The following is a 27,345-nucleotide window of genomic DNA, read 5'->3' on the forward strand; positions in this document are numbered from 1 at the left end:
CTGCACCAGTACATGTGTAACTTAATGGTTACTGAGCCGACTAAGGCCTATTTCAAACCAGGACAAACCTTACATGTATTTGAATACTTGATTCACACTCAGCAGTAAGACCATGACAACAACAGAGATGACACAGCAACACAAACCAAAGAAACCAAAACGCCGTCCCTGACTCCAGACAGACTTAATTAGTGAACAAACAAACAGCCAACTGAGTAACGCCTTAAACTCTAGTCGTGGATAACTTTTGTTATGTGAACAGTTACAAAATAAAGATAAATTGATCAAAACATTTTGGCATATAATCAATAAGAAAAACTTGTCGTGTGTATACAGATAACAAAAATGAATGGCCATACACAAATCTGAAATAAAACAGCTGTAACTAAATAAATATGAGGCAATCCAAGATTAAAATTCAGAACTACTACTGCTATTAGAAATATTAGTGTTGCTGTTGGCTGTGGTTGCCATTAGCTGCGAGGCTGGTTGTTGCTGCTGGTGTTATAGTCGGTTATTTTGGTTGGCGACTGCTGTTGTTGATAGTAGGTGATGGCAGTATTATCAAAATGTGACAGGTGATGAATTGATTCATCCTGATAACATACGTCTGCTGTTAGATTTGTGTTATAAATTAGTTTAATCAGGTTTGCTTATAATGTTCATTTTAAAATGTATTTAAACTATTTTTCAACTAATAACTTGCAAGCTTTGTCCTACAAAAGTCTAAAATGCACTGGTTGTTTTCTGCTTTACTTGTGACTCTGAACCCATTTTGTTATTTTCAATATCATGATTCTGGTAAGCGTGGCTTCCTTGAATCAACAAGTGCTATTTTGCTGCAACAGACAACCTGTAAGACAGCAACACTGTGGGGAATTGATGAGAGCACGAGGGATAAACAGAAAGCTAAACCAAGCTCCTCATTTTATTAGGCAGTGCGCTAATGAGTTGTAGCAGTGCTAACAATGCTCTCTTGTGAGAAGCAGGAGAGTCAGCAAACGCATGCATAGACAGCGGGACCTATCGGCAGGGGAGTGGTTATATTTAAACATCTGTTAACCTCTGGCTGATGACACACGTCTCAGAGGATCTTTAAAGCAGAACATCTGAGAGAGACATCACACAGGTGCATGACAACAATCAGTATCATGCTGACCTGACATTTAAATTATTAAATGTAAAATAATTTATTTAAAAAAAAAGTTACACCAAGCATTTTAGCCTTTTTAATACAATGCAAGGTTTTTTTAGTACAGTGAGATTCAAGATTCAAGCGTGAGGGTCAATCAGTAGCCCCATGGACAAATAAACTTGTCAAAAAAATCAAACAGTGTACAAACAGCTAACTTCTCCGTAATAAACCAATCTTTTTTCTCCTTGTAAAAACTTCCCCCTGCAAAACAAAACAAAATTGCCAGGCATGTGATAAAAAAATTTTTTTTTTAAATAAACCTATACTGACGTTTAATCTACTCACGCATGAAACACATTTCTGTTCATCAGCAATACTCAAAAGTTACTTCGTAACAGACCCCTTGCATGAACAAAGTACACTGGAATCATTTTTTTTACTTATTTGCTTCTAAATGATTTAAAAGTCCCAAAACTCACCTGAATTAAATACAAAAACAAATCTAAAACATGCAGTACATAAACCAATCCCCCCTACATCGTAATGCTTTCCCTTTACTAGAGAATGAAAGAAAACTCTTGACATTTATGTTAGAAAATATATTTAAATTCACTTAGATTATTTAAAACCTTCATACCTTTTTCCAATTTTTAAACCCAAAGATATTCGATTATATTAATATTTCTTCTCAATACATTTTTATGTCATAAGTGCTCATCTTACATCTAGGACTCATGACCACATCTAATTCAAACTCATTCCCGAGGCTATCCAGTTTACTATCAAGAGCCGTGAACAGAGTGGAAAGAAAAACACAAAATATTGATTTTTTTTTCCATCAGCATGGATAACTGCTGATAAGTGGAGGGTCCACTACAGCTGGACGATCACACCCTGAACATTACTGAGAGACAGCAAGAGCGCTGCTCAGAGCTAGACAGCAGACAAAGAGGACGTCGTCCTGTATATGACAACGAGCACTACTTACCTGCCACCTTTCTGAGGGAAAAAAATTTCATGTTAGCTTTCAGTGATGGAAGAACAGAACAGTGTGCACACACACTGAGGAGATGAAATCAATATTTTGAAAGAGGACTGATGAATGCGAGGGGGGGAAATGTTGCGCGCAGCGGGTGAACTCTGCAAGGCTGGTGACAAGGACCAACAGGGAGAAATATGATTAGCCTATTAGAAAGGAGATGGTGCTGATGATGAGCAGTGAACTGATTACAAGCGTTGGCAGGTAGAGTAGACGTGACAGATGGTAGCCAGACAGGGAAGAGGAAAATGGCAGTTATCAGAAGTGACACCGGATAGGCGGGACAGTAGAGGTGTCTAAAGAGACGTGTACACTTTAGGTTTAAGATTACTAAAAAAATAAGGAGTGGATAAGGTAGTAGCAAAAAGGTTATGGGGGAGGTAAAAGCTAGAGCAGACCTGCTTCCTCATCCTCCTCCTCCTCCTCATCGTCATCATCAGAGCTGGATGATGAGGGGGCTGCTGCTGCTGGGCCTGAGGTGTTGGCAGAGGAAGAGCTAGCGCCACTATTAGCAACATATCCATACTGCATGCCTGTTGGAAGGGGGTGGAGTGGGAAAGGTACATAAGAGAACTGTCAGGATGAGATGCATGTCATCAGACAGGGCTGTGGTAATCAGGCGGCTGGCTTCCAGTCATGTGATACGGGTTTAAGCAAAGAACAGAGTTGCTGATGGCTGGCCGCATATTTTGTCAGGAAAAACAATTAATACTACACACAGGAAAATAGGTCAGGATGATAAAAATTTAAAGCCAATGATTACAAAGGTGAAAGTCAAAGAAGGAATTTTGTTTAGATGGAATTTAACATATACATTTAGCCTTTCTCCACCGGAGGAACCAGCATCCAATATTATGGCCTCATCGAACTGTTTTCAGGGGAGTTTTTTAGGGTTTTGGTTAGATAATGTAAACAGTTTTGATGCATTAGAGACAGACATAAGTGAAACTACTACGCAGTTGGACATATTTGACTGACCATCCAGGAATAGAGCAGGGAACTGTCTGGTGAATTCACAGTTCCCAATAGTGAGAAATGCATCTGTTGCTGCATGCAGCAGCAGGAAAGAAAGGTCAACCTTGGACAATGTCCAAATTACAGAAGTCTGAATAGTCTAAAAGGCAGAAAATAGTCAAAACTGAGTGCAGTTTTTGACTATTTTCTGAAACGAAACACTAAGCCATCAAAACACTGTGTGTGTGTGTGTGTGTGTGTGTGTGTGTGTGTGTGTGTGTGTGTGTGTGTGTGTGTGTGTGTGACTGGTTGTGAGGTGTATAATTCCACACAAATGCAATGTTTGATTAGTTAGCAGAAACACTCATTTTTCCATTAAGTACCATCTGGTTTAGACCAAGTGTTTACCTTTCACCTCGTTCATTTACTCATATTAACCTTTTGAACTATCAGGTTACCGTCTGATGCTGTACTTTAATAAAATAGGAATAATTTGTTTAACAGAATAATATTTCTGATATGATCAAGGAAAGGTCTTTTAAACGTCTAGTCGACTGGTCACCCCCATCCTTCATCTTCAATTGTTTCACCTGACACTGTCCTTGGTTCATGTGTGACAACAGCTCAAGTCTCTCTGTGGATCTTGAGTTCACCTACACTGCACTGGAAGCAGAGAGAAAGGGCTGATGATTAGGGGAAACTTCCAGTAAAGGTTCACACCACATTGTGCTTGCCCAAAGTTCCTTCAGTGGAAGAATGTCTACTTTGAAATTAACGAGTCCCTAGAAATTTAAAACTTAAAAAAAAAACGCAACTAGGCGTCACAGTTCAGGGCAGAAAGTAAACTTGCAGGGGTAAAGGCACATTCAAGCCAATTAAAAACAACTGAACCTTCGTCAAAAGTTAGCTTGATGCTTGCTGTATTGCTAAAGCCTTTCCGCTACAATGTTCTCATAGAATCCATCGACAACTGGAGAGCATTTCCTTTGCCTTAATGTATTCCATGGTCTAACTGTGTGCTTTCATTTTAAAATCTCAAGCAGGTAAGATGATGCCGTAATTTTGCCAGAGGTTGTAACTGACCACAAAAGTGTGCAATCAAAAATATGTACTTGTTTTAATACCAGTTAACTGATTGAAAACCAAAAATAAAACATGTCTCCATTGACTATATTCACTCTAGAAAGCAACTCTTTGAAATGCTGTGTATTTGGTCTAAATGCATTGTAAATCTTTAAACATGGCTCAGTTGAAAAAGTGTTTGGATCAAAATTATATCAATTTATTCTGTCGAAGTAAGAGTCAAATTTTTGCAACCCAAATCAACATTACAGGAAAGAGTCTAATTATCCTGACCAGCCACTAAAGTTAAGAGTGAAAAACATTCACAGGAAAAATAAACCAGCAGCACGTTGCTAAAAGCAAACCTGAAACCCCCAAATTTGTATACAGACCCACACCTGCACATCGGAAAGCGTGTGTGTGTTTGCAGCTAATTATGTGTGCTATATTCCCAAAGTGCAGCTGTAACCCATTCATGTGCAGTGTGCGTCTAAACAAGCTGCATCAGAAGACACAAAAACAGTCACTATAGTACAGAAAAAACCAAGATAAGAATGTTGTTCAAACGTCGAATGCAGCAGGTGGAGAAAATAGGTCTCCAATCATAAAAAAAAAACCCAAAACATTTTAAAGAACACAGTTTTAATGTAAGGTACACAGTGTGGTACTTCTTCTCCGAGCAGCGAAAAAATAAACAGGAAACTGATTTCATGCAGACTTTCAAACTACAAAACGCTTTCATCTTATTTTTTGGCAGGTTATCTGCACAGGCACAGATTTTCAGTTTTCAGCTTCCACACATAACATATTTTTCGGAACATAAGGCGCACTGTCAATGAGCTGGTCTGTTTTCATACATAAGGCACACCAGATTATAAGGCACACTGTCGATTTTTGAGAAAATTAAAGGATTTTAAGTGCGCCTTATAGTGCGAAAAATATGGTACACAAACATAAAAATCTTCATGTTTACAATACATAATGAAGATTTACTCTCATTCTTACCTTGACGGTGGCCCGGTGAGGAATGGACTGAAGCGGAAGGGGTTCCTGAGGGTGGTCTGTCTGCCTCAGCACCACCACTGCTTTGAGTGACCCCACCATAGGAGTTGTAGCTCAGAGAAGCCTGATTGGTTTGGCTGTAGTGGGAATGGACTGCGTTTTGGGCTGCAGTGAAAAAAAAAAAAAAAACACAAACAGCCACTGAAACAGCACAAGGACAGTGCTTTCTAAGGATACTGAGGGATAGCTTTGGGTTCAAAAATGCAAACATGTTAATTTATTTCCTTCTTTAAACATAAAAATGCATACAATGCACAAACAGTCAAAATATGCTTTATTTTGGAAACTTACAGCAACAAAAAAAACTAAGCAGAAAAAATTTTGCAGAAAAAATTTAATTTGCCCACCTAAAAAATGAAAAAAAAAACCAAAACAAAGCATTTTCCGCCAACATCCACCAGATTTTCTTAGCCTATAAAACTCCACCTGCATTTTCAGAGAATTCACAATTGCAGAGTCTAGCAGCATTAAAATGTGACTTCACTGGGTACCTGTGCTTCCTTGACCATTCACTGTTGGTGCCACTTGGCTGGGAGGAGCCATGCCATACCCAGAATGCCCTGATGCTGAGGAGGCTGGAGGCTCAGCACCGTACTGATGTAAAGGTGCGCCCATCTGGGTGGTGCTCTGGGAGGAACTCAGAGTGCCATACTGGCTGCTTCCTGGAGCAGACGGGTATGAAACAATGGGGTAGAGAGGACCTCCAGGCCCACTCGCCGCCATTGGGACCAAACTGGGTTGTTGTTGCTGCTGCTGAGACTGCTGTGCTGGAGAAGCATGGTATGACTGTGGTCCATAGTAGGATGCCGGAGTGGTGTAGGGTGGATGCTGCTGCTGCTGGAATGGCTGTAGGTTGTACTGGGCATTTGACGGTGGAGGTGCTGAAGAAGGATGTGTGGCATATGGCTGAGAAGGAGGGGCAGAGCTCAGTGGAGCACTGTAAGGTGCTACATGATGCTGAGGGAGGTGGTGCTGTTGCAGCTGCTGTGGATGGTTGTTCTGGTAGTAGTTAGCACTGTGGGCACTGTTCGTGATGGGTGCTTTGCTGGAAACTGGGGTAGCTTGGGATGGGATGGTGGAGTAGCTCTGTTGCTGTTGAGCTGGAGCTCCATAGTAGCCTGTAATTGGATACATGGAAGGGTAGCTCTGTACCGGACCTGGAAGGAGGCGGGGCAGGATAGCAAAGCACATGGTTAATAAGCATAAATGTCGACTCTCACTATTACACTCCAATTACAGAGTAAAAATAAACAGAAACAAGAACAACTCTATTTAAGTTTTTAAGTTTTAGAGTTCTTCTTGCCGAGTGAAACATTTCCAATTTGCTCACCAGGCAGCGCTTTTTAAAATATTGACATCTGACTCAGAATCATACTTTTATTTTGAAGGGCCAACTAGAACAGGATTGTGTGGTTTTAATGTCACAAAACACCATTTTAGATCTAAGCCTCCCAGAAAGTTGGCATTTCAAAGACAAGGCAGAAGAGTCAACTACAAGACCACGAGGATTCTAACTTCTCTCTGACATTTGTTTTCAATGGCTAAAAAGGTTTGGGGCACCAAACCCCTGAACTTCCACAATCACAGTTTGAACGAATATAGGGAATATCTCAGAAACACAAAACTACTGAATTATCTCCCTCTGTAGTAATTTAACAAATTAAAGTGTGGGCTCTAGAAAGAAAGACAGCTTCCAGAACCGCACCTCACATTCATATTTAGCTACAGAATGAATGCATTATCACACATTTTTGAACATTCAACTTTAAAGACGACTAAAATGTAAAAAAATAAATTAATTAATTTAAAAAAAATAGAAATGATCTCTAAGAACACGCCCATTGTCTCCACCATCTTTAATACATAAATACACATGCAAAAATAGAATTAAGCTCTATTATCTCTATTTAAAAATGCAGTATAAAGCCTACGACATACACACACACTTTTCCAATATGCAAAATGAATATTGGCTAATGTCTACTTCATAGCTACGACAAATTAGAAATAATGGACCACAAAGTACAAAACACGCTTTATTTTGAGCCAAACTGCAGCCTGATTTTAAGATTTTATCCCCTCTTATTTGTTTACTTAAGAAGGAAATTAGTTGGTTGTATTCCTTCTCTTTTGAGATAAATATTTTTGCGAAGCTCTGTCCTGAAAACTGAACCATTTATTAGAGACGATTGTCTTTCCTACTTTACCCTCCACAAATTAGTTTGTTCACATGTGTTTAGATATTCTTGTGAAGCTTAATACACGTGCACGAATATATGTTAAATATGAAAATCTGATCACAGGTTATCATTTACTGTAAACACGCTTGAGCAGCCTTCCTTGAAAGGCTAGCTCTCAGTTGAAATAAGCAGCCTTCTATTAATAGAAAGTAAATTGTTTTAACGCAACTTCTATTAAGTCGTTAGCTATTGGAGATTTAATAAAAACAAGAGGCTATGGAGAGGTGGTGCGCAATCTGTCAAACAGCTATTTTCATGCTAACAGTTAGCTACCGTTACCATCCGTTTTCAATACCCACGTTAGCTTTTAAGTTAGCTACCTTTAGCAAGTGCTTAGCTTCAGCTAAAATCATCAGTCTTTTAATAATTCATGCCCATAATTTACAGCTAATGCCAGCATCGCGACTGACAGTAAATGACAGTTCCAGTGTATAAAATGCAAAAAGCAAAGCGAAGGACCGACAAATAGCCCGCCAATGGGGTGTTAGCATGCTAACGAACCATTCTGATAGGGTGGCGCTGCTCCGCCGTTCGCTGCAGAGTTCTGGCTGTAGCTGACGGAGCTGTTCAGGTTAGTGAAACCGGGCGCAGACATCGCTGGGTCTTCCCGTCCTTATGCCCGCGAACACACAGCTGACCGAATATACATGAGCGTCACTTTCTCGGACCCAGCCTTCCCCGAGAGAAGCGATTCAGAGGCTGCTACTGCTCAGAAGAGACCCGGGCAGCCTGGCCAGGTCCGTTCGGCTGAAAGCTGAAGCCTCCAGTCGGGATGTTGAGGAGCTTAGCAGCCTCCAGGATGTTGTCCTCTCGCTCCCTCTGGTGGAGTTGCATTTTGCATGTTTCGTTTTCTATAATGTGCACTTTTGTTCTACAAGTATCTTGGCAAATAAAGTACACATGCTTTAATTTCTGTATAAACAGCTATTTTCCGACTGCTGTTCCTTCTCTTTTTGATGGATACCTCCACACATGTTAGTAATCTCACATACACCTTCAACAGTTATTTACAAATAAATACCTGAAACATGTTAACACCTGCAACCAGACTGGTCTCATCTCTATATTCTGTGTTTTTCTCTTCCTTAACGTCTGTCAACACTACCCCTGTATATCTGTAAAAAAAAATGTCTTGCTGCTGCAGTATCTCCCTATTCTCTGCTAGTGTACTTTCTCCTCCCCTTTGTTTTTTGTTTTTGTTGGGGGGGGGGGGGTTGCGCCTGTCCCACTTTGGTTCTTCAGCCATCATAACTGTTGTCTGATGCCATTGTGGCAGGATGAATGTTATTCCTCAGTTCAACCCACTTTCCGCTGGCGCATTAGGGCTGCTATAAATAGTGGCATTGAGGCCATCCTGCGGATCGCCGTGAGCCGCGTTGAGCTGCTTTTTGGTCAACCTGGCTGACTTGCCTCTTGGGTTTATTAACCCCGCATTCTTTTTCCCCGGTGATTAGAAACAGAAGAAACCGACCCCTCATACGGCGCTGTTTTAAAACCATTGTATAGTTCTTTTGATCCGCAAATGCATCTCCGGAACGAGAGAACCCCCATGCACATGCGCCCCCCAAACGCCAGTTGCAAGAGCTCTAAGCATTTTTTAGCCCATATATGTGCTTAATATCGGTTTGAGTCGGTGCAGGAGAGCATTGCACTTATATGCAAAGTTTCCTCTTTTCTTGTGTCTTATCTATGTAATATGCCATGTTGCGCACTAAAAACTCCCTTGGTTTTTTCAGTCTGGCTGAGCACTTAGTTTGTGAGTCAAAAGTGGCCTTGCTCTACAAGCCTTCATTATTAAAGTACATAAAACAATATAATAGGAAAATAAGGATACTAAGGATATTGATTTCATGACAGGTTGCAGAGATCATTTGCGGGTTACCCTTCTGAAGCCTCCATCGCGGCTGGTAGGTGTTTACTCATTGTAGTGTGTAATTTACCTTACTTGGTGGTAAACAGATGTTGTTTTTAGGTCGTAGCTGTAGAAGCCTCCTATGAGCCACTCTGCTCATGTTTCATGACGCGGTTTACTCGGTTTACTCGGTAATTCAATTTTGTTGTTGTCTTTTATTGTTCTTTTATACATATTATGCTTTGCAGGAAGTGTGGGCCTTAGTTTTACGCAAAGCTACGCTAAGTGAAGTGCTGCTGCTTTGCTTTTACTGTCTGTTCCTGTTGCGAGGTTTCTTTTCCTACTGCTGCCAGCCTTTAAAGTGGACTTCGGCGTGGACAACGGCCATATGCTACGCGAGTCGGCTGGCGTGCATATTGATTAGAAGATTAACTTATAGTCGGGCAGACGGCAAGTTGGAGCAATACCAATTCCGTCTGCCCCATATTTTAAAGTTTTATTTAGGCTGTATGTTTGTTCTTTTTTCCGTTGTTTGATTTGTAGTTTGGGTTTTTGTTACGCCACTGGTGGGAGGCCCTTTTTCTAGATGCGGATCACCAGTGTGTTCCTGCAGTTGGGCTATCCCCAGCGTGTGAATATTAGTTTTGTTGTAATATATTAAAATTTTCTTTGTTTCTTTTATTCAGATGCGGAGTGTCGACGTGGAGGAGACTATGGGTGCCTTGGTGGTGGGATCCTTTGAGTGTACACACCTGCCTTTCTTAGTTTATTAGTGTGAGTGTGTGTTTTATCATTGAACCTCGTCTCTATACTGAGTATAACAAACCTAACTGCCTTCTTGGTGATTAGTGTTACTTCCAGTATTATCTGGGTGAAATTCCCAGGGTGGCGTTGTCTTTTAAACTGTGAAGAGTATTTACTTTATTCTCACCTCGTGCTGCTACACCAACAAAGACACCTAACGGATTTACTTTGCCAAGTGGATCATCACGGCTTTGCCGTATTGGTCCGTTCGATCGACCTTTGTTGTTATTATTAATTAATTAATTATTTTTTTCAGCTGTTACAGACAAGAGAGACATAGCTGGGGGATAGAAAAGGGAGGGGGAAAAAGATGAAAGAACAGAAAAATAAAGGGGAAGGGGGACAGTGAGAAAGGGCACTTAAACAGAAAGAAAATCTCCCGGATCACCTGTTGAGAAAAAAAAAGAGAGAGAACAAGCAAAAAAAAAAAAGAGAGAGAGAGAGCCGCATAATAAACACAACACCATTGCATTAATCTAGCTAAGTGTAAATAAAAGTAAATACTGAATGTTGTTGTGCAGCACGCAGGACCGACAGCGCACAATGTGATTTGAGGTAGCAGCCAAGAAAGGTGTGGTTTGTGTCTAATAGTGAACACCCGTGTGTACACCGACCGAGCCACGGGCGCCAGGCCCCGCCAAGCAGCCACCGGGAGTGAGCCGATACATACCTGAGCGCCCAGCCCCTTACATTTACATAAAAAAAACTACCAACGCACCGACACCTGAGGGCATCAACCACCGGCAGGGAGTATGGTGAGGAGAGATAGGCCTCCACACTTTGGAGGGCCTGAAATGTTCCCAGAGAGGTGGAGTCTAAGACCTGACCTGACAATATAGACACAAACGTGCATTCCCACCCTCATGCACGCATATACAAATACTCAGCACTTACCCAACGTAAAGACAGACACAAATGGACGCTGTACACGCACAATCACACCCCCCCCCCCCCCCCCCCCCAAACATACTCTATACCCCAGGTCCAGGTACCCTCGCCCCCAGAGGGAAACCGCACCTAGACTCAGGAGATGTTACCCTTTCCCCGGGGGTTGAGGCAAGCAGACTGCCCCCGGCTCCGCAGCAGGAGGGAGGCTCCGCATCCCAGACCCCAAACGGACAGCCAGCACCTCCTTCCAGCCCCTCCGCCCCGATGGCTAACAGAGAACGGGGGTGTGTGAAGACTCCATACCTCCCGCTCATGCACAGTGTTGCTGCGTGTTGTTCTAAAGTGCATTTAAAACACGGGAGGGCATGGTGCTTGCTGCCAGAGAGCAGCAGGTGTCAGCACGGCCCCTCCCGAGAACCCTCAATGTCTACATGCATTTAAAATTGAGAGATGGGCACCGGCACCAGAGGTGAGGTTGAATACACAGACCGTCCTTCCTCTTCCCCTTTGAGAAACACGTCAACACCTGCAACCAAACTGTTCTCATCTCTTTATACTGTCTTATCTTCTTCCTTAATGTCTGTCAACACTACCCCTGTATATCTTTTAAAAAATGTCTTCACACTTTGACCTTGAAAGTTAGACTCTTAAATAAAGACACTTTTTTTAATTTCCCACTGTAGAATTGAACACGTTCACCACCAGGGGATGTGTTGAGATGTTTTGGATGTCAACTTGTTTGAAATTTCTTTGTTTCTCAGCATTTCTTCAACAGACTTTCTTTTGCAGAATAGCATTATAAGAACATGCTCTTACATGCCTGACCACCTTCTGGTAGATATTAGTATTACACAGCACAAAAGCATAGTCTCAGATCATCTCCAGCTTGGGGTTTTGGAGAGAAATTTATACTGTAGTGGATGTTTCTGCATATCCTGCTGATGGTTTTAGTTTATTTTTGGAAAGGAATGATAGTGTAACCACACATGCTATGTCTCCTTGCACAGTCTTGAGAGTGTAGATACATCCTGTTCCAGTCTTGAGATACTGGGCCTTTATAGAGAGGAGAGTTGAACAGGTCCACATACAGGCATATACCCAGTAGAATCGATATCTGCTCCTTTGTCTGAGTAGGAACAGGGTGAAGAATGCCTCCTCCATCTGGCTATTAATTTGCATGTCTCTGACCAAATTGTTAGAAAACAAAACATTCCCCAAGCATCAATTGGGCCCAGCCTCCTTTAATGAGACATGTCCTCACAGCCCAGCCCTGTGCAGCTTGACTAGCCTACCAGAACAGGCAGGTACCCCACTCCTTCGTGTCTGTCACATCACGTTTTCTTAAAAGCTTTATTTTAGTTACTGCTTTCATTTACTGCTTCTGTTGCTGTAACTTTCATGCTATGACCTGCTAAACCTATTATGTAACTGCATACTTTGGCGCTGTTTTTGACATGCATCTATTATTACATATGTTAAAGGGACATTCTGCCATGAGGCAAACAGATGCACTACTGCTTGTGGTTTCTTTAAACAACACCTGCAGTCTCAGTAAGCTACACTAGCCAGAGTTTGCAGAGTTTGGAAAGCAAACGTGCATGGATCCTAGTAATGCATGCATATCTTGGCTATACATAGAGCACTAAATAATGATGCATCTGTTTGTTAAACAGCTTGAAAACACAAGAGACAAAATATATGTCACAGTTTAAAAGTACGAAACAGAAACATTTATACATACAATAAGTTGAAGTTGAGCTTTCATTAGTGACAAAATGTTCACAATATTCACATGATAAAAACAGATTCAGCAGATATTTTCTTCAATTTCTTCAATAGATTTTCATTAGTTAAAATGCATCTGACTTAATTTCCCACATGCATTAGTATAAAAATTCCTATTTTGAAAATCTGTCACACACATTTTACACTATGTTTATGTTATTTTTAAGCACTGAAATCTGATCATTTTACACATCCTGAGGGATTCTGGGGCGTACGTCAGTGCACTCGCACTCCTCTTTGTGATGTGAGGTCTCCTCGGACTGAGCCTGACCTTTGGTCTGGCACGTGGGGCAGCAAGCGGTGTGGCCGTCCTGTCTGCAGCTTGGACAGGACAGAACCAGCTGGCAGCAGTACTGGGTGGAGCAGAGCTTGTACTGGTCCCACGGATGGCCGCAGTACCTGCAATCTAAACAGAGTCTGTTATCTTATTTAAAAAAATACATGTATATTAAGAGAATATTAGATCTTATGGATGCTTTCTGGTACTTCTAACATGCAGAGAATGGGCTCTGTTTACACACTAACCTGAGATGATGTCACTGTTTGAGGAGATGGCGTAGCGTTCATCAAACACAAAAAGCTTTCCACGATAGAACCCCTCGGGGAAACGCTCCAGGTACTTATGAATTCCACCTTTCAGCTGGTAAACCTCCTTACACACATCCTGGTACCAGATTTAAGAGATAAATATGAACAAGAACTTAAAATATTTGATGCAAACATTTCAGAAATATGCATTTCTCAATACCTAAACTACTAGTAAAAGGCTCCCCCTTGTGGAGAATCAGCAACCTGCAACAAGTGAGCGAGTGAACCCAGCTCCACTAAAAGCTTTCCAGACTGATGACTGAACAGCTTACTTTGGAGCGGAGGTAGGCGGAGCCACGCTCACAGCGGATCCCTCCTGTGCAGTACATCAGAACCTTCTTGTCTCTGAACAGCTCAAGGTTCTGGTCCACGTAGTCTGGGAAGTAGCTGAACTTACGGATATTTGGCGCCAGGCACTGAGTGAACTGCCCCTGAAGGCAAAAAAAAACAGCAATTATTAACTGTTACAGCCTTTGCACATTACTCTCTAATAGCACAACCTCAATACCGCTGCTTCTGGCTAAAATACTGAGGCTTATGAAATTGATCCCAGTCATGCTTTTCTGTTTGGATACAGACTCATTATTTCCAGCTACAAATATCAGTGTTCTGCCCATCCTTACTATTTGCTCATGGTAGCTTGTGTAGATGGTGCACAAAAAACTTAAATTACAACATAAATCTCTGGGCATGTCACAAGTATGCCAAGATCATACATTACCCTGAAACCACCAAAATGATCGGATTACAGTTGAATGAAGTCAACAATCTCCTAAAGAAAACAAATTTACTACTCACAATTTTACTCTCATAATAGTTGCGGCAGTCCAGGAGGACGGTGTCATTGCATGAATCTCCTTTAGTCAGAAGAGCCTCCACTTCTTTATGAAACTCGTCGGGCTCCAGATGAACTCCTGAGAGGCAAAACAGACACATACCTGACATTATATACAAGCACAGCATAGAGTTTGTCATCAGCTGGTACAAGAGCACAGCTATGGCTGCAGAGCAGCAATCAAAGCAGACATTTTGCACCTTATTATGATAATAAAGGCAATGATATTAGTAAATCAGCTACAGGTGTCACTTACATTATTAATAATTTCTGTAGGCTTACAGTGTCAGTACAAATAGTACCTGCCAGCTCGTAAGATATAAGATCTGGGTCCACTCCCATTGGGACAATCTCCTTGTAGACCCCAACCTTCAACTCTGTAAAACACTCTGCGCCACCGTCACTGGTCTGAACAAACCCACAAAAACAGCACCATTAATATTCAAAGATTAAGCAGTTATTAATTAATAACTGCTTAAAGTCTGATTATGGACAAACCACACCCTGATGGAGCCTATAACAGAGTCCTACGATCCTATGAAGCAATATTAAGAGAGGGAGGTGACACTAGTATATAAAATTTCCCTTTATCTGATTCTGACCTTAAAATCCTCCTCATCCATCTCGAACAGCGGATGTGAACGCATTGCTTCTATGTAAATGTCAGTGGCCAAGTTTGTGCCACCAACTGTTCCGTTGATGCCTTCAGTCGCCACCCTCACCTGAAGAAAAAGATCAACACATATTTTAATGGCACGGTTTCACTGAAATTAAGAGAAAAGCCTTTTTTCTTTGCTCTTTCATAGAAGTGTTCCTCAACCCAAGACTGGATGGGACAATTCATTCACCTTGCCCGTTAAGTGGAGCTTCTCACACAGAGCTTTCTGCCAAGCACAGATGACATGTGGCTCCTCGACGCAACAGTAGTGATAGTAAAGCAGAACCCTGCCTGGACCGCTGATGGAGAACGAGAGAACAAAGAACAAAAATAAAACATCAAATTCAAAAATTAAAACGGGACACATTAATAATCTACATATATAGATTAGAAATATAGAATATAGTGAAATAACTGTATTGAGATTGTCTTTACTTTTTAAGTTGCTCCTCAGAGATGTGGCTAATATCGGGAATCCACACAGAGACGTCCACCGTTTCTCCACTGTGCTCATTCACCTGCGTTGCTTCGGGCTCTTCTTCCAGTTGGCTAAACAAATGCTCATACTCGTCCTGTGCGAGCTGCTGTATTTCAGCATTGTGCACTCTGGCCACGTGTTTGTGAATGGCGGCGTGCTCGATGAACGTCTGGCCGCAGCAGCACCACAAAGGGCTTCCTTCCTCGTGACTACCGTCCTTCTTGGATGCCACAAAGGCAGCAAATGACTGAGGGGATAACATAAAAAACAATTAAAGAGTTAAATCTTTAACATGGTCAAATAGATGTTTAAGATTATAAGACAGTGGCTGTGTGATCGTATGCCACAGTTTGGTGCATATGTTGCCCAATATGCGATAATATTGAAATTTGTCCAGAGTAGTTTAGAAACTGTATCCGTTTCTAAAATAAATGACTCAAAAGTTGGTAAATAATGACCCTTCCTTCTTAACAATATATTACTATTGTATTATTATTATATTATCCAACTTAGAGTGGTTGGGCGAGATGGAGCCTATCCCAGCTGACATTGGAAGGTAGGTGGGGCACACCCCATCTGTCAGTCCATCACAGACTGTAAAACAGGACATGGGAGCATATCAAAGTACAAGGAGGAAACCTATGGGGGGGGGGGGGGGGGGGGGGGGGGAGAGCTTCCTTGGCCTCTAAGTTATACAACAACAACAACAATAATGATGATAATAATAGGAAAATATAGTTTTTTAAGTAGAAGAACTACTTTTTTCTGCTACACTCCCAGCACACAGCTGAGAAACCACTGATTAAAAATACAAAATTACAGAATGCAAAACAGATCATAACGGGTTTTTTTTTTTTAATATTGTTGTTCATAAATATGTAAACTGTCACCAATTGTCTTTTGCAATTTGAAGTTTTTTTTCATGAGTGTGCTCAAATGTGTATGTATTTTCAGATTTTAAATAGAAAATACAGATTACAGATCAGATTCATTTAGATGCTTAGAGAGGCCAGTGACAATTTAAGGCTTTTATCTTTCTTAGATTTTGAGATATTAATGTTCAAACATTGCCTCAGACTTCAATGTGCGAAAAACAAAATTAAATATCTTGAAATTTCACAATAATCGTTATATATGTCCAACAATTGAACCATAAAACAGGGATTCCAGTCAGTGTGTCCTGATGCTCACCTTTCTCCTGCAGAAGCTGTAGTATCTCCTTTGTGGGGCAGAAAGTTGCTTCTCCTGTTTGAATCCATTACAAATTGAAGAGTCAACCTCCCAGTTTATAAACTCTGAGCAGGGTGTATCATCCGCCGCCATTGTGTTTTTAAAAGAGCTTTTAAAACAGTTGGCGACTAACCCGTCTCACCAGAATTAAAGATAAATTCTAACATATTATTTTAAGGAAACAAACAAACACATCCTCCAAACGTGCACCGGAAAACTCAGCACAAGACTCCGGACACCAAAGACGGGTGCACTTTCCGGGTTAGCCGGATGTGCTTCACTTGAATCAGACCGCTTTTATTTTTCTCTGAGCGGCTGGCTGCTGAATGATCCATAGATAAACTCGTTTAACGGACTCATTGTTTTGTTTCTCGTTCAACACATATTTTGGCTTTGTTACATTCACATCGAAGCGGGGTGAAACATGTCCAGGAGGCGGCACAGCGATGAGAACGACGGTGAGTCGGTGCACGTTAACGGCGTGTTATTCACACCGTTAGGCTAACCAGCGGTGGCTAGCTGGCGTTAGCGAGCTTTTCATGCGTCCCCTACGCACTGTTGGGAGGGTTATTTTACTAGTTTAATGTTTGGGTTTTATCGGCGAGATCCAGAAAGTTCAAAACCAGTGATGACCGCAGTATTCAGTTACATTGTGGCGCACTGAAAGCGAGAAAAGTGCTCAAACAGTCGCATGCAGCCGCAAAATGAACCGGTGCAGCTAGCTGCAGGATTAGCTGGCGTTAATCAGCGTAGTCAGCGACTATGGGGGCGGTAACCAAACACTTCAAAACATGCACGAGATTTAGTGTTAACATCTGATTGAAAGTTTAACTATGGATCTGGATTTATGGGCGGGGAAAATCACCTAAAAATATCAAATATTTTCCCGCAGAGTGCAAGATCCTGAAATTAAATGTGACCTGGTCTGTTTAAAGATTAAATCAGATCTCTTCTCTTAATCTGGGACTATGGTAACTTTGCATATGTACATGGGCAAATCAAGTTTCTTAATATAGCACTTTTCAAATACTACAGTCATTCAAGATGCTTTACAAGATTAAGATTAAAACAGAAAAGAAGGGAAATGCAGAAATAGTAGTAATATTCATAGCAACCACAATAATAGCAATGATGGTAATAAAAAGCAGAGATGTCAAAAGTTATTTTGTGTCTTGGTTCACACACAGCCGCACATACAGTTTGAATTATAAAACAGTTTTTGTTAATTCACAGAAAATACCCTGTCTTTTTTTTTTTTTTGTCACGTCTCTCTTTTAAAAATTATACATTTGTACAGTAAACGGAAACATATCTGTCATTTAATTGTTCGCCTGTTGCTTAATTACTTTGGCATAGGATCAGTAGCCATGGAGTTCTTTATCTGTATAAAAACCTATAAAAGTTATGAAAATACAATCAAGAAGCCAGAATTAATGCCCTCCTTCACACTTTTGAAAGCTGCCCATGGAGGCCAGACTGGAGTATTTCCTGGGCCGATTGTGGCCCCTGGCCCTTATGTTTGACACCCCTGGTTAACAGCATAGCAGCTAAGTGCTTTATTAGCCTGTTTTGTTTAAGATTCAAGCAGCATTAGGTGACCAGATCTTGCAAACCTTAGGGTTTGTATCTATAAAACAACTCGGACATATATTTAGGGCTGAAGCCCTTTAATGAGTTGTGTAGTGTGATGTGTAGTTTCTTTTCCAGGAAGGTGCACATCAGGTTAAGTCATCAGATTTTGAAGGAGTTTGCTAGTATGAAGTACCTACGCCGTGCACTTAAGACAAGTATAGAACTGCTGTTAGGTGTGGCAGTCTGCATGCGACACCAGGAAAATAACTTATTAATCCCAGAAAGAGAACGCTGTTGATACAGTGCTGTTTGGTTTGATAAGACATAACGAACAACCACTCGAGACTACATCCTTACTTTTAATATATTAACAGTGTTAATAAACCTTTATATAAATAACAGAAAATAGAGAAAAAATAATGTAAAAATAATTTGGTCCCCTTTAAATGTTCAATTCAATTGCTGGATTCATGTTTTGTTAATGCTTTTATTCTTTAAATGACAGTGTAAGTGTGCTTTTCTGAACTTCACATAGCTTTATTTTATCAGACCATTGTTCAATTCATAGTCCTGTGCTGTCTGAAAACCACTGAACGTGAAATGACGGTGTAACTGATGAACACAGCGGAGAATTTATCATCCTTACTTTGAAAAGACTCATTGAGATTAGAGTGCACTAGCTAAGAGAAACTGACAGATAATTCCTACAGGAGCTGGTTGAGCCTCTTCTGGCTCTGATTATTGTGTTACTCTTTCACCTTTCCAGGAGGTCAAGCCCATAAGAGGAGGAGAACATCGGAGCCGATTGAGATCGAAGACCGTCTGGAGTCACTGATATGTCGTGTTGGGGAAAAGGTAAGGAGACTCTACAGGAAGGACACATTTTTATTTTCAGGATGAGTAGCTTCATTTTCCACTCTAGAGAGATGAGCCACACAAGTTCAGTGCAAAACTTTGCTTCTAAAGTAAATGCCAGAATGTTCTTTTTAAGTCTTCTTTGCTTTGTGTTAAATTGCTTTCTAGTGACAAATTGCTCTTGTGCGAAAATATTTCCTTACAGAGCACATCATCCCTCGAGAGCAACCTGGAGGGCCTTGCTGGCGTCTTAGAGGCAGACCTCCCAAACTACAAAAGCAAAATTCTGCGCATTTTATGTGCTGTGTACGTTCACACCTCTCACCCTTTGATTTCTAATAAATTTTGCAAGTGTGTTTTGTGTGGCGGCAGTCATTATATGTTGTCATTTGTTGACAGTGCCCGCCTCCTGCCCGAGAAGCTGACCGTTTATACGACCTTAGTCGGCCTCCTTAACGCCAGGAACTACAACTTTGGGGGCGAGTTCGTTGAGGCCATGATCAGGCAGTTGAAGGAGACGTTAAAAAACAACTTGTACAGTGAAGCTGTTTACTTGGTATGCTGGCTTTTATAATAATCCTACAGATTGCTTTTAAACTAATTAACATGGCCACTTTGTATTTATTTTACATAATGACATCTCTTTCTTTAGGTGCGTTTTCTGTCTGATTTGGTCAACTGCCACGTGATTGCTGCTCCCTCTATGGTGGCCATGTTTGAAAACTTTGTCAGTGTTACTCAGGAGGAAGATGTGCCACAGGTAGGCAGATGGTTTATGGTGTGAAACAAGCTGCATTGTACCCAAAAGCAATTTAAATAATTTGTAATGTTCACATTTGAGCCAGACCTTACATTAAAATAGTAATTATTTGATTTATCTGTTTCTTTCTTTCTTTTAATTTTGGTGAGTCTTTATCATTATGGAGCACATTTTGATCTTTTTTCACTAGCCCATGGCTGTGTCACAGTCCACACTGTGGTGGATTATGATCCAGTCCTTTAATTGGTCTCTTTTTTGTCAGGTTCGGTCGGACTGGTTTGTGTACGTCGTTCTGTCCTGTCTGCCCTGGGTCGGGAAGGAGCTCTATGAGAAGAAGGACGTGGAGATGGACCGGCTCCTCAGCCAGATTGAAGGCTACCTCAAGTACGTTCCCCGGTTTGGTTAGATTTTAATTAAGCAATCATCGTTTGCTGCCGTTGTTTCGTTTTTATTCTTGGCTACATCCACATTTTTCAGGAGGAGAGTAAAGACCCATGTCCCCATGCTGCAGGTGTGGACTGCAGATAAACCCCATCCACAAGAGGAGGTGAGTCTTGCAGTCGGTTAAACAACAGCAAATATGTGCAATGGTCAAAACAGTAAAAGTGTCTCCTTATGGCCTCATGTTTACTAGAGCTTGCTGTTTGGATACAGCAATGTTTGTTTTCGTCTGAGTAAACGGATCGTATCTTCCTTCCTCCAGTACCTGGACTGCCTTTGGGCTCAGATTCAGAAGCTGAAGAAAGACCGCTGGCAGGAGCGTCACATTCTTCGTCCCTACATCGCCTTTGACAGCGTGCTCTGCGAGGCCCTGCAACACAACCTGCCCCCCTTCACCCCACCGGGCCACATGCCCGACGCCCAGTACCCCATGCCCCGGGTCATCTTCCGCGTGTTTGACTACACCGACGCCCCAGAGGTTCATTACAAATAAAACTCTGTCTGTCAAACTCTTCTTCTGCAACTTTTTACATATTCATCTCTTTCTGTTCAGGGACCTGTTATGCCCGGCAGCCATTCTGTGGAGAGATTTGTTATAGAGGAAAACCTGCACTGCATTATCAAAACTCACTGGAAAGAGAGGAAAACATGGTGAGCAATGAGGGCTTTTTGTTTTTTGTTTACACCTGAATGTGTGAATAAATAGTGACTCGTATTAATTTTTTACTAAAATGCTTAAACTAATTTTTTGTTGTTCTATTCCTAACGCTCAGCGCTGCCCAGCTCCTCAGCTACCCAGGGAAAAATAAGATCCCACTCAACTATCATATCGTCGAGGTATATTTTCTTTCTTGTTTCTGGCATCAAAAAGTAGAAACAGTGCAGAGCTGTTTTAGTCTAATCTGCTGGCTTAATGGCTTTTTTTTTCTCTTGTAGGTGATCTTTGGGGAACTTTTCCAGCTGCCCTCGCCGCCTCACATCGATGTCATGTACACCACACTGCTGATCGAGCTCTGCAAACTGCAGCCCGGATCGTTGCCCCAAGTTGTATCCTTGATTATTTTATCTTAAAAAATAACCTTTAGCTGCTCCTTTGAAAAATTTGAACACTTGTTTGAATTAAATACACCAAACTGTTGCAAAAGGCAACCGTGGCCATCTTTAATTTAGATTAGTTTTAGAGATTAACAGGGCCTAAGTATTTTAGCAGTCGGTCTTATGTAATCATTGTTCAAACCCCAGGATTCAATACTGAGACGCTGAGAGTTTGGTGAAATAGTTTATCGTGGGTAACCTTGGCTGTGGGGCTAAAAGGTTAGCATTTGAGTCAAATGTGTGACTGGATTCTCCTCTCTGTTGTTCCTGTGACATTTTCTTCATAATAATTTAATACAGGCAGCAAAAATATGCACCAGATAATGCAAAAACACATATTTGCCATGTCGCGATCAAATTGAATAATTCTTCTAGGGCATCCATTCTCATCTGCTTATCCTTGTCAGGGTCACAGGGGGGCTGGAGCCTATCCCAGCTACCATACAGCGAGAGGTGGGGTACGCCTCGGGACAGAGAGACAGACAACCATTCACACACACACATTCACTCACACACATTCACTCCTATGGGCAGTTCAGTTAACTTGAACTCACTAACTGTAACACAACAAGGAGCTTAATGAGTAGAAGTGTCTGTGAAAGGACACAAATGGAGATCAGATTTGACTTGTCTTAATGAGCACATATGTAGAAAACACACTCTAGTTGGGAAATTGTTAAAGGTTTAACAATTAGAAGTTGTTATTGGAGCCTTAACACCTGCCCGTTAGTTGGCCCAAGCCACAGAGATGCTTTACATGAGACTGGACACCATGAACACCACCTGCATAGACCGGTAATGTTTCTGTGTCTTAACTTTAACAGTACAAAGAGGTTTCCTGACTCTCATTTAACTCTAATGTGATCACACTGCTAATTTTTGCAGACTAATCAACTGGTTTTCTCATCATTTGAGCAACTTCCAGTTCCGATGGAGCTGGGATGACTGGTGAGTGACTGACTGGGAGCATTTAAAGTGGCTGTATTTATGTTTTGCCTTTTTAATATTATAACCTAAATCATGCTCTGTCTTAAAGGTCTGACTGCTTGACCGTGGATCTAGAGAAACCCAAGCCCAAGTTTGTCAAAGAGGTTCTGGAGAAGTGCATGAGGTATTGGGGCACTATTTATGCTTTCTTTGTTTTCCAGTCCTGTAGAGGAGATCAGGACACAAGTCAGGTGTAGTAATATAGTTAGAGAGGGTTTATCTTCTTTATCTTGAGTGTTTGTGACGGTGTATCAGGGCCACTATAGGGAAGAAGTAAGGCTGGGAAGAGAGTACAATAACAAGAAAACATTTAAAAAGCCCTTTGGATTAGAAAATTGTAGCGGAAAGAACGTCTGTGTTTTTGCTCATTTCTCTGCTGTTCTCTGTTGTGCTGCTTTAATTGCAGACTTTCATACCACCAGAGGATAGTGGACATCGTGCCTCCAACCTTTTCGGCCCTCATTCCTGCTGACCCCATCTTTACATATAAATATCCAGACGAGAGCGCCTGTAAGACTGCCAGACATTTTGTTTTCTTGTTACTTAAAAACAAAAAGGAGCAGACTGATAACTAAATACTGGACTCTGCTGCTTCATAGCCTCGTTACCGGGTTACCCCATGTCCATCACCGTCAGTAACGCCATCAAGAACAGAGCATCTAACGAAGAGATCCTCACCGTCCTCAAAGAGGTCCCCAACCCCAATCAGGAAGATGATGATGGTTTGTTTCTTGTTTCGTTTTACTTGCTCCTGCATGAAAAGTTCATTTGTGCAGTGCTGTCTTTCTCCTACACTTCTCCCTTCTTTGATTACATTTCTTTCTCGGTCCCTCCAGACGAGGGCGAGAGCTTCAATCCGCTGAAGATCGACGTGTTCCTGCAGACTCTGCTCAACCTAGCAGCCAAATCCTTCAGCCACTCGTTCAGTGCGCTCGGCAAGTAAGGAACATCTGTTGCCACCAAAATGTTGTATTGTATTCATCTATGATACAGAGAGATGTATCAGATGCTTTTCTGCTGTTATACAAAGTGCCAGAAACTATTATTTTTTAAGAGCTGAAATAAAAGGAAAATTATTTAATTTAGTTGCTTTTTATGCTCTGAATGCACATGCAGTGACTGGAGAGCTGCTGGCCTCACCTGCGTCTGATTGCTTTCAGGTTTCACGAGATTCTGAAGACTCTGGCCAACAGTGACGAGGGAAAGCTGCACCTCCTCAAAGTGTTGTATGAAGTGTGGAGGAACCACCCGCAGGTACAACAAACAGACCCACGAGCATGTAAATGAAGCCAGTTTTTTTTTTTTGTTTTTTTTGTGGTTCATGTAAACTCTGCTGATTGGCAGATGATCGCCGTGTTGGTGGACAAATTGATTCGGACGCAGGTTGTGGACTGTGCTGCAGTCGCCAACTGGCTCTTCTCTCAGGACATGGCCCACGAGTTCACCAGGTGGGACACGCAGATGTTTAGGTTTTAGCTCTCATGACGCAAGCGCAGCGTCTTCTCTGTAAACTGAAAGACTTTGTGCCTCATCTAGACTTTTCATCTGGGAGATCCTGCACTCGACCATCCGAAAGATGAACAAACACGTGCAGAAGATCCAGAAGGAGCTGGAGGAGGCCAAAGACAAACTGGAGAAACAGCAGCACAAGAGGGTAACCCTCCCCCCAATATGCAATCATCATTATTTTAACGTTAAACTTAAAATAATGAACAAATTGTGTAAAATGAATTCAAATTTTTGTTCACTACTAGCGCGACAGCGGGGACGACGAGGATATGGACAAGAACAGTGAAGATGAGGAGGGTCAGCTGGAGGAGCAGATCGAGAGACTCCAGGAGAAGGTGGAGTCTGCTCAGAGCGAGCAGAAAAACCTCTTCCTTGTCATCTTCCAGGTACGGAAGACTACAGTTTATCTTCTTAACTACTTAACCGGTTTCAAGGTTGCAGCGCTGCTGGTGCCAGCTCTCCAACTTATGCAACTTCTGCAGGTGGAAGTAAACAAGGGATTTAATCTTTTGTAGTGCCCTCTAGTGGCCCTGTGTCAAGTGGCTTGTGTCTGTGTTAAATCTGAGCAGATCCCCACATCACTGCAGCTGATTGCTCCTTAGAAGGTAAACATTGTGTGCTAACAGCACTGTAGAAAGGGTTAGATCTATATCATCACAAGTGAAGACACATGAAACAACTGCTGGGTTTGAATCTGACCCGCCTCCTCCGGCTCAGTCAAATGTCAGTGAAGGAAGAATGAGGGGACGGATTAAATTCTGGGATTAGACCAAAAAAAAAAATCTCCGAACAGAATTGATTTTCTACCAGGGTTGTGTTCAAGAAAGTGGAATCAGTAAAAACTGAGGTTTTCAGTTCCCCAACAACGGAAGTTAAACTCTGGTTTAGTTTCTGGTTTTGGCCTCCTCTCGTCACCAAAGCAGCTGACTGCCACTTTATTTCATTTCCTCATTAGAGAGACAAGGTCAAAGCTCATATCGGACCACAGTAACAGACGATGTTTTAAAAGATAAATGCGATCACTTAGAGTGAACACACTCAGAGCTGACTGATCAGTTTTTCTGGAACTGAATACTCCAAGGTTGTTAAACTTCCTGGATTCGTGTAGGCTAAAATGGTTGCCAGCGTCATGACAGTCACCACTGCCGACTCTTTCTTCTTTCTCGAGCTGAAGAGATTAAAATGCAAAGATAAAAGCTTGCTCCATAAAAGCATTTTTAAATGAGGCTTTTCCCCATCCTTAGCGTTTCATCATGCTGTTGACGGAGCACCTGGTTCGCTGTGAAACGGGCAGCGTTGACATCAGCACGCCCTGGTACAAAAACGGCATCGAGCGGCTGCAGCAAATCTTCCTCATGGTAAAAGCACAAAACACTCTCACACACATCATTAGATTTCTTTTATTAATGCCCACTTAGTCTGATTTTAGTTTTCTTTGGGTGAGTAAAAATTTTGACTTTCTTTACTCCTCCGGAAAAGGACAAGCAATTACTTTCTTTGTAGTTTTAAGACTTTTGAGACAAACACAAATTTCACACACATTATTAGGTTCAATGGGACTTATGGCATCCATAAAGCTACTTGGAAAATCAGAAAAATATAAATGACGAAGTTGTCTGCCACATTTTCATAAAAAAAAAAAAAAAAATAATGTAATTTCAAGCATGCATAGCACACTGCATGCAGGCCAGTAGTGCTTACATGCAAAGTGAGCCACTCTGACTCTAAAAATCTAAAATATCTGAGAGCAGAGAGGCTGGAATCTCATTTATAAAGGCTACTTTGTCTTCTATTATCCAATTTATTTTTCTTATTTAATTAACAACATAGGGGTTCCTTATATTATAAACCAGGGGTGGGCAACTCCAGGCCTCGAGGGCCGGTGTCCTGCAGGTTTTAGATCTCACCCTGGGTCTACACACCTGAATCAAATGATTAGTTCATTACCAGGCCTCTAGAGATCTTCAAGACATGCTGAGGAGGTAATTTAGCCATTTAAATCAGCTGTGTTGGATCAAGGACGCATCTAAAACCTGCAGGACACCGGCCCTTGAGGCCTGGAGTTGCCCACCCCTGCTATAAACTAAAGGCCCTTCATTTTGAGGGACCTAGCAGCACTTGGCAAGTGGGGGAAGGAACAACTCTTTTAACAGGAAGAGATGTCCAGCAGAACCTCAGGCTCAGGTGCAGGCTTTAAGATGCTAGGAGTAGCACTGTAAACATGAGGCAAATACTGCTGTGCTGGACATGAGCCAATATAAACATGCCAGCTTTATGTGATTCACTCAGTTCCAGTTGGCTTTTGGTTCAACAGGAGAACGGGCTGGAACCCTTTACTACCAAAAGAGACATTTTGGGGGGGAAGAAAAATCTTTCCACACACTGCTAAGTTCTGTACCTTTAATGTATCTGAATATGGAAACCAAGGCTAGCTTTACCCTAAACTCACTCTGTGAACTCTATTGTGACGTCTCCCCCTCGTTCTGCAGCACCACGCGACCATCCAGCAGTACATGGGAACCCTGGAGAACCTGCTGTTCACCGCCGAGCTCGACCACCACATCCTGGCCGTGTACCAGCAGTTCTGCGCCCTGCAGCTTTGAGACACACGATCCCGATGAAATGTGTACTTGTGTTCACCCGATGTGATGAAGCGACACATTAGAAAAACCAGCTCTTGCATCAAGAATCTCCTCTTCAGTTTTATTTTTATTTTCCTGTCTGGTGCCATTCATTTCACTCATGTGCAGCCACATCAGAGGATGTCTGTTGAGAAAATCTTTAATTTGTGGTAGCGCTCCTTTTTTTTTCTTTTGGATGTATTTCTTTGTTTTCTCTTTTGTTTATTTTTACCTCCTGGCCGTATTGTTATGAATGGATCTTTTTAAAAACTGTATGAAGACGGAGCTACAGAAATAATCTTCATAGGAAGGGAGGTTCCAGGTCGGTTCTGACTGATTCTGAATCTAGAGAGTGCTCTACTTTTTTATATTTGTTTTATGTGGAATTGGGAAGTAATTAAAGCTCTACAGAGTCTTTATCCATCCACTCGTTTGTGTTATTGAGTCTTCATGAAAATACAGAATTGGGGGGGGGGAGCATCCAGTTTGAGGTTATCTGAACATACCAATGTAAATAAAAATTGAAATATTGTTATAAATGCCTAAAAAGGACAAGTAAACATTTACACAACATCTAGTGCTTAAGTGCATAAGTACAGCCTTACTGCTTTCATAGAACTAAGAGGTACTGCTAATCTAATCCACTTCATTTATCATCAGCAAGCTTGAGCACCTCTATAAATGCAGAAGCTTTGTCAGTTTGCCGCTCTGGAGCAATTGGGTGTGTATTCAGACATTTCCACAATCCTCACAGGAGCAGAAATTCACCCCAGAGATTGGAGCAAGCAGACAGAGTCAGTAACTCAAGAAAGCTCATGACTCCTCAGACTCTACAGGCCTCTGTTAGCATGTTATTTGATAACAGTACAATTAGACAAAGACTGATCAAGTATTG

The 27,345-nt window shown here is 41.6% G+C and overlaps 3 protein-coding genes across 4 annotated transcripts in view; 1 reads left to right on the forward strand and 2 right to left on the reverse strand.

The window, feature by feature from the left end:
- The window catches only part of sec24b (SEC24 homolog B, COPII coat complex component), a 32,027-nt gene extending 23,414 nt beyond the window's left edge, over positions 1-8,613 (reverse strand). The window contains exons 1-4 of one of the 2 annotated variants that reach the window (XM_026183697.1): positions 7,994-8,613; positions 5,744-6,409; positions 5,196-5,357; positions 2,573-2,707 (exon numbers count right to left, since the gene is read on the reverse strand). In XM_026183697.1, coding sequence (XP_026039482.1) covers positions 2,573-2,707; positions 5,196-5,357; positions 5,744-6,409; positions 7,994-8,087 — 1,057 coding nt within the window. In that variant the 5' untranslated portion in view covers positions 8,088-8,613. The remainder of the gene's footprint in view (positions 1-2,572; positions 2,708-5,195; positions 5,358-5,743; positions 6,410-7,993) is intronic. The other variant, XM_026183706.1, reaches the window with a different exon arrangement.
- Positions 8,614-12,731: 4,118 nt separating this feature from the next.
- On the reverse strand, positions 12,732-16,719 carry tstd2 (thiosulfate sulfurtransferase like domain containing 2). The gene is made up of 9 exons (XM_026183734.1): positions 16,572-16,719; positions 15,338-15,627; positions 15,093-15,201; positions 14,847-14,966; positions 14,547-14,652; positions 14,208-14,323; positions 13,682-13,840; positions 13,347-13,485; positions 12,732-13,227 (listed from the first exon to the last, which is right to left on the reverse strand). The coding sequence occupies exons 1-9, from the start codon at positions 16,701-16,703 to the stop codon at positions 13,007-13,009; spliced, it is 1,392 nt and encodes a 463-aa protein (XP_026039519.1). The 5' UTR covers positions 16,704-16,719; the 3' UTR covers positions 12,732-13,006.
- Positions 16,720-16,995: 276 nt separating this feature from the next.
- Positions 16,996-26,877, forward strand: ncbp1 (nuclear cap binding protein subunit 1). The gene is made up of 23 exons (XM_026183719.1): positions 16,996-17,068; positions 18,949-19,037; positions 19,243-19,343; positions 19,437-19,593; positions 19,690-19,797; positions 20,060-20,181; positions 20,275-20,344; positions 20,501-20,716; positions 20,792-20,889; positions 21,012-21,075; positions 21,175-21,285; positions 22,064-22,128; positions 22,219-22,281; positions 22,370-22,444; positions 22,727-22,830; positions 22,920-23,042; positions 23,157-23,259; positions 23,481-23,574; positions 23,665-23,768; positions 23,857-23,974; positions 24,075-24,215; positions 25,074-25,187; positions 26,319-26,877. The coding sequence occupies exons 1-23, from the start codon at positions 17,035-17,037 to the stop codon at positions 26,430-26,432; spliced, it is 2,388 nt and encodes a 795-aa protein (XP_026039504.1). The 5' UTR covers positions 16,996-17,034; the 3' UTR covers positions 26,433-26,877.
- Positions 26,878-27,345: the final 468 nt, after the last annotated feature.

This window comes from Astatotilapia calliptera, chromosome 2 (genome assembly GCF_900246225.1).
Source record: "Astatotilapia calliptera chromosome 2, fAstCal1.2, whole genome shotgun sequence".
NCBI classification, from domain to species: domain Eukaryota; kingdom Metazoa; phylum Chordata; class Actinopteri; order Cichliformes; family Cichlidae; genus Astatotilapia; species Astatotilapia calliptera.

What these genes read in the sequence shown, in the direction of transcription:
- tstd2 (XM_026183734.1), bottom strand. Translation starts at nt 16,703, where the DNA reads ATGGCGGCGGATGATACACCCTGCTCAGAGTTTATAAACTGGGAGGTT. An exon ending in ACAGCTTCTGCAGGAGAAAG is followed by an intron (nt 15,628 to 16,571) that starts GTGAGCATCAGG and finishes TTATCCCCTCAG; the next exon opens with TCATTTGCTGCCTTTGTGGC. An exon ending in CCGCCTACCTCCGCTCCAAA is followed by an intron (nt 13,486 to 13,681) that starts GTAAGCTGTTCA and finishes ATCTGGTACCAG; the next exon opens with GATGTGTGTAAGGAGGTTTA.
- ncbp1 (XM_026183719.1), top strand. Translation starts at nt 17,035, where the DNA reads ATGTCCAGGAGGCGGCACAGCGATGAGAACGACG. An exon ending in GCACAGCGATGAGAACGACG is followed by an intron (nt 17,069 to 18,948) that starts GTGAGTCGGTGC and finishes TCACCTTTCCAG; the next exon opens with GAGGTCAAGCCCATAAGAGG. An exon ending in TGTGGAGGAACCACCCGCAG is followed by an intron (nt 23,575 to 23,664) that starts GTACAACAAACA and finishes GCTGATTGGCAG; the next exon opens with ATGATCGCCGTGTTGGTGGA.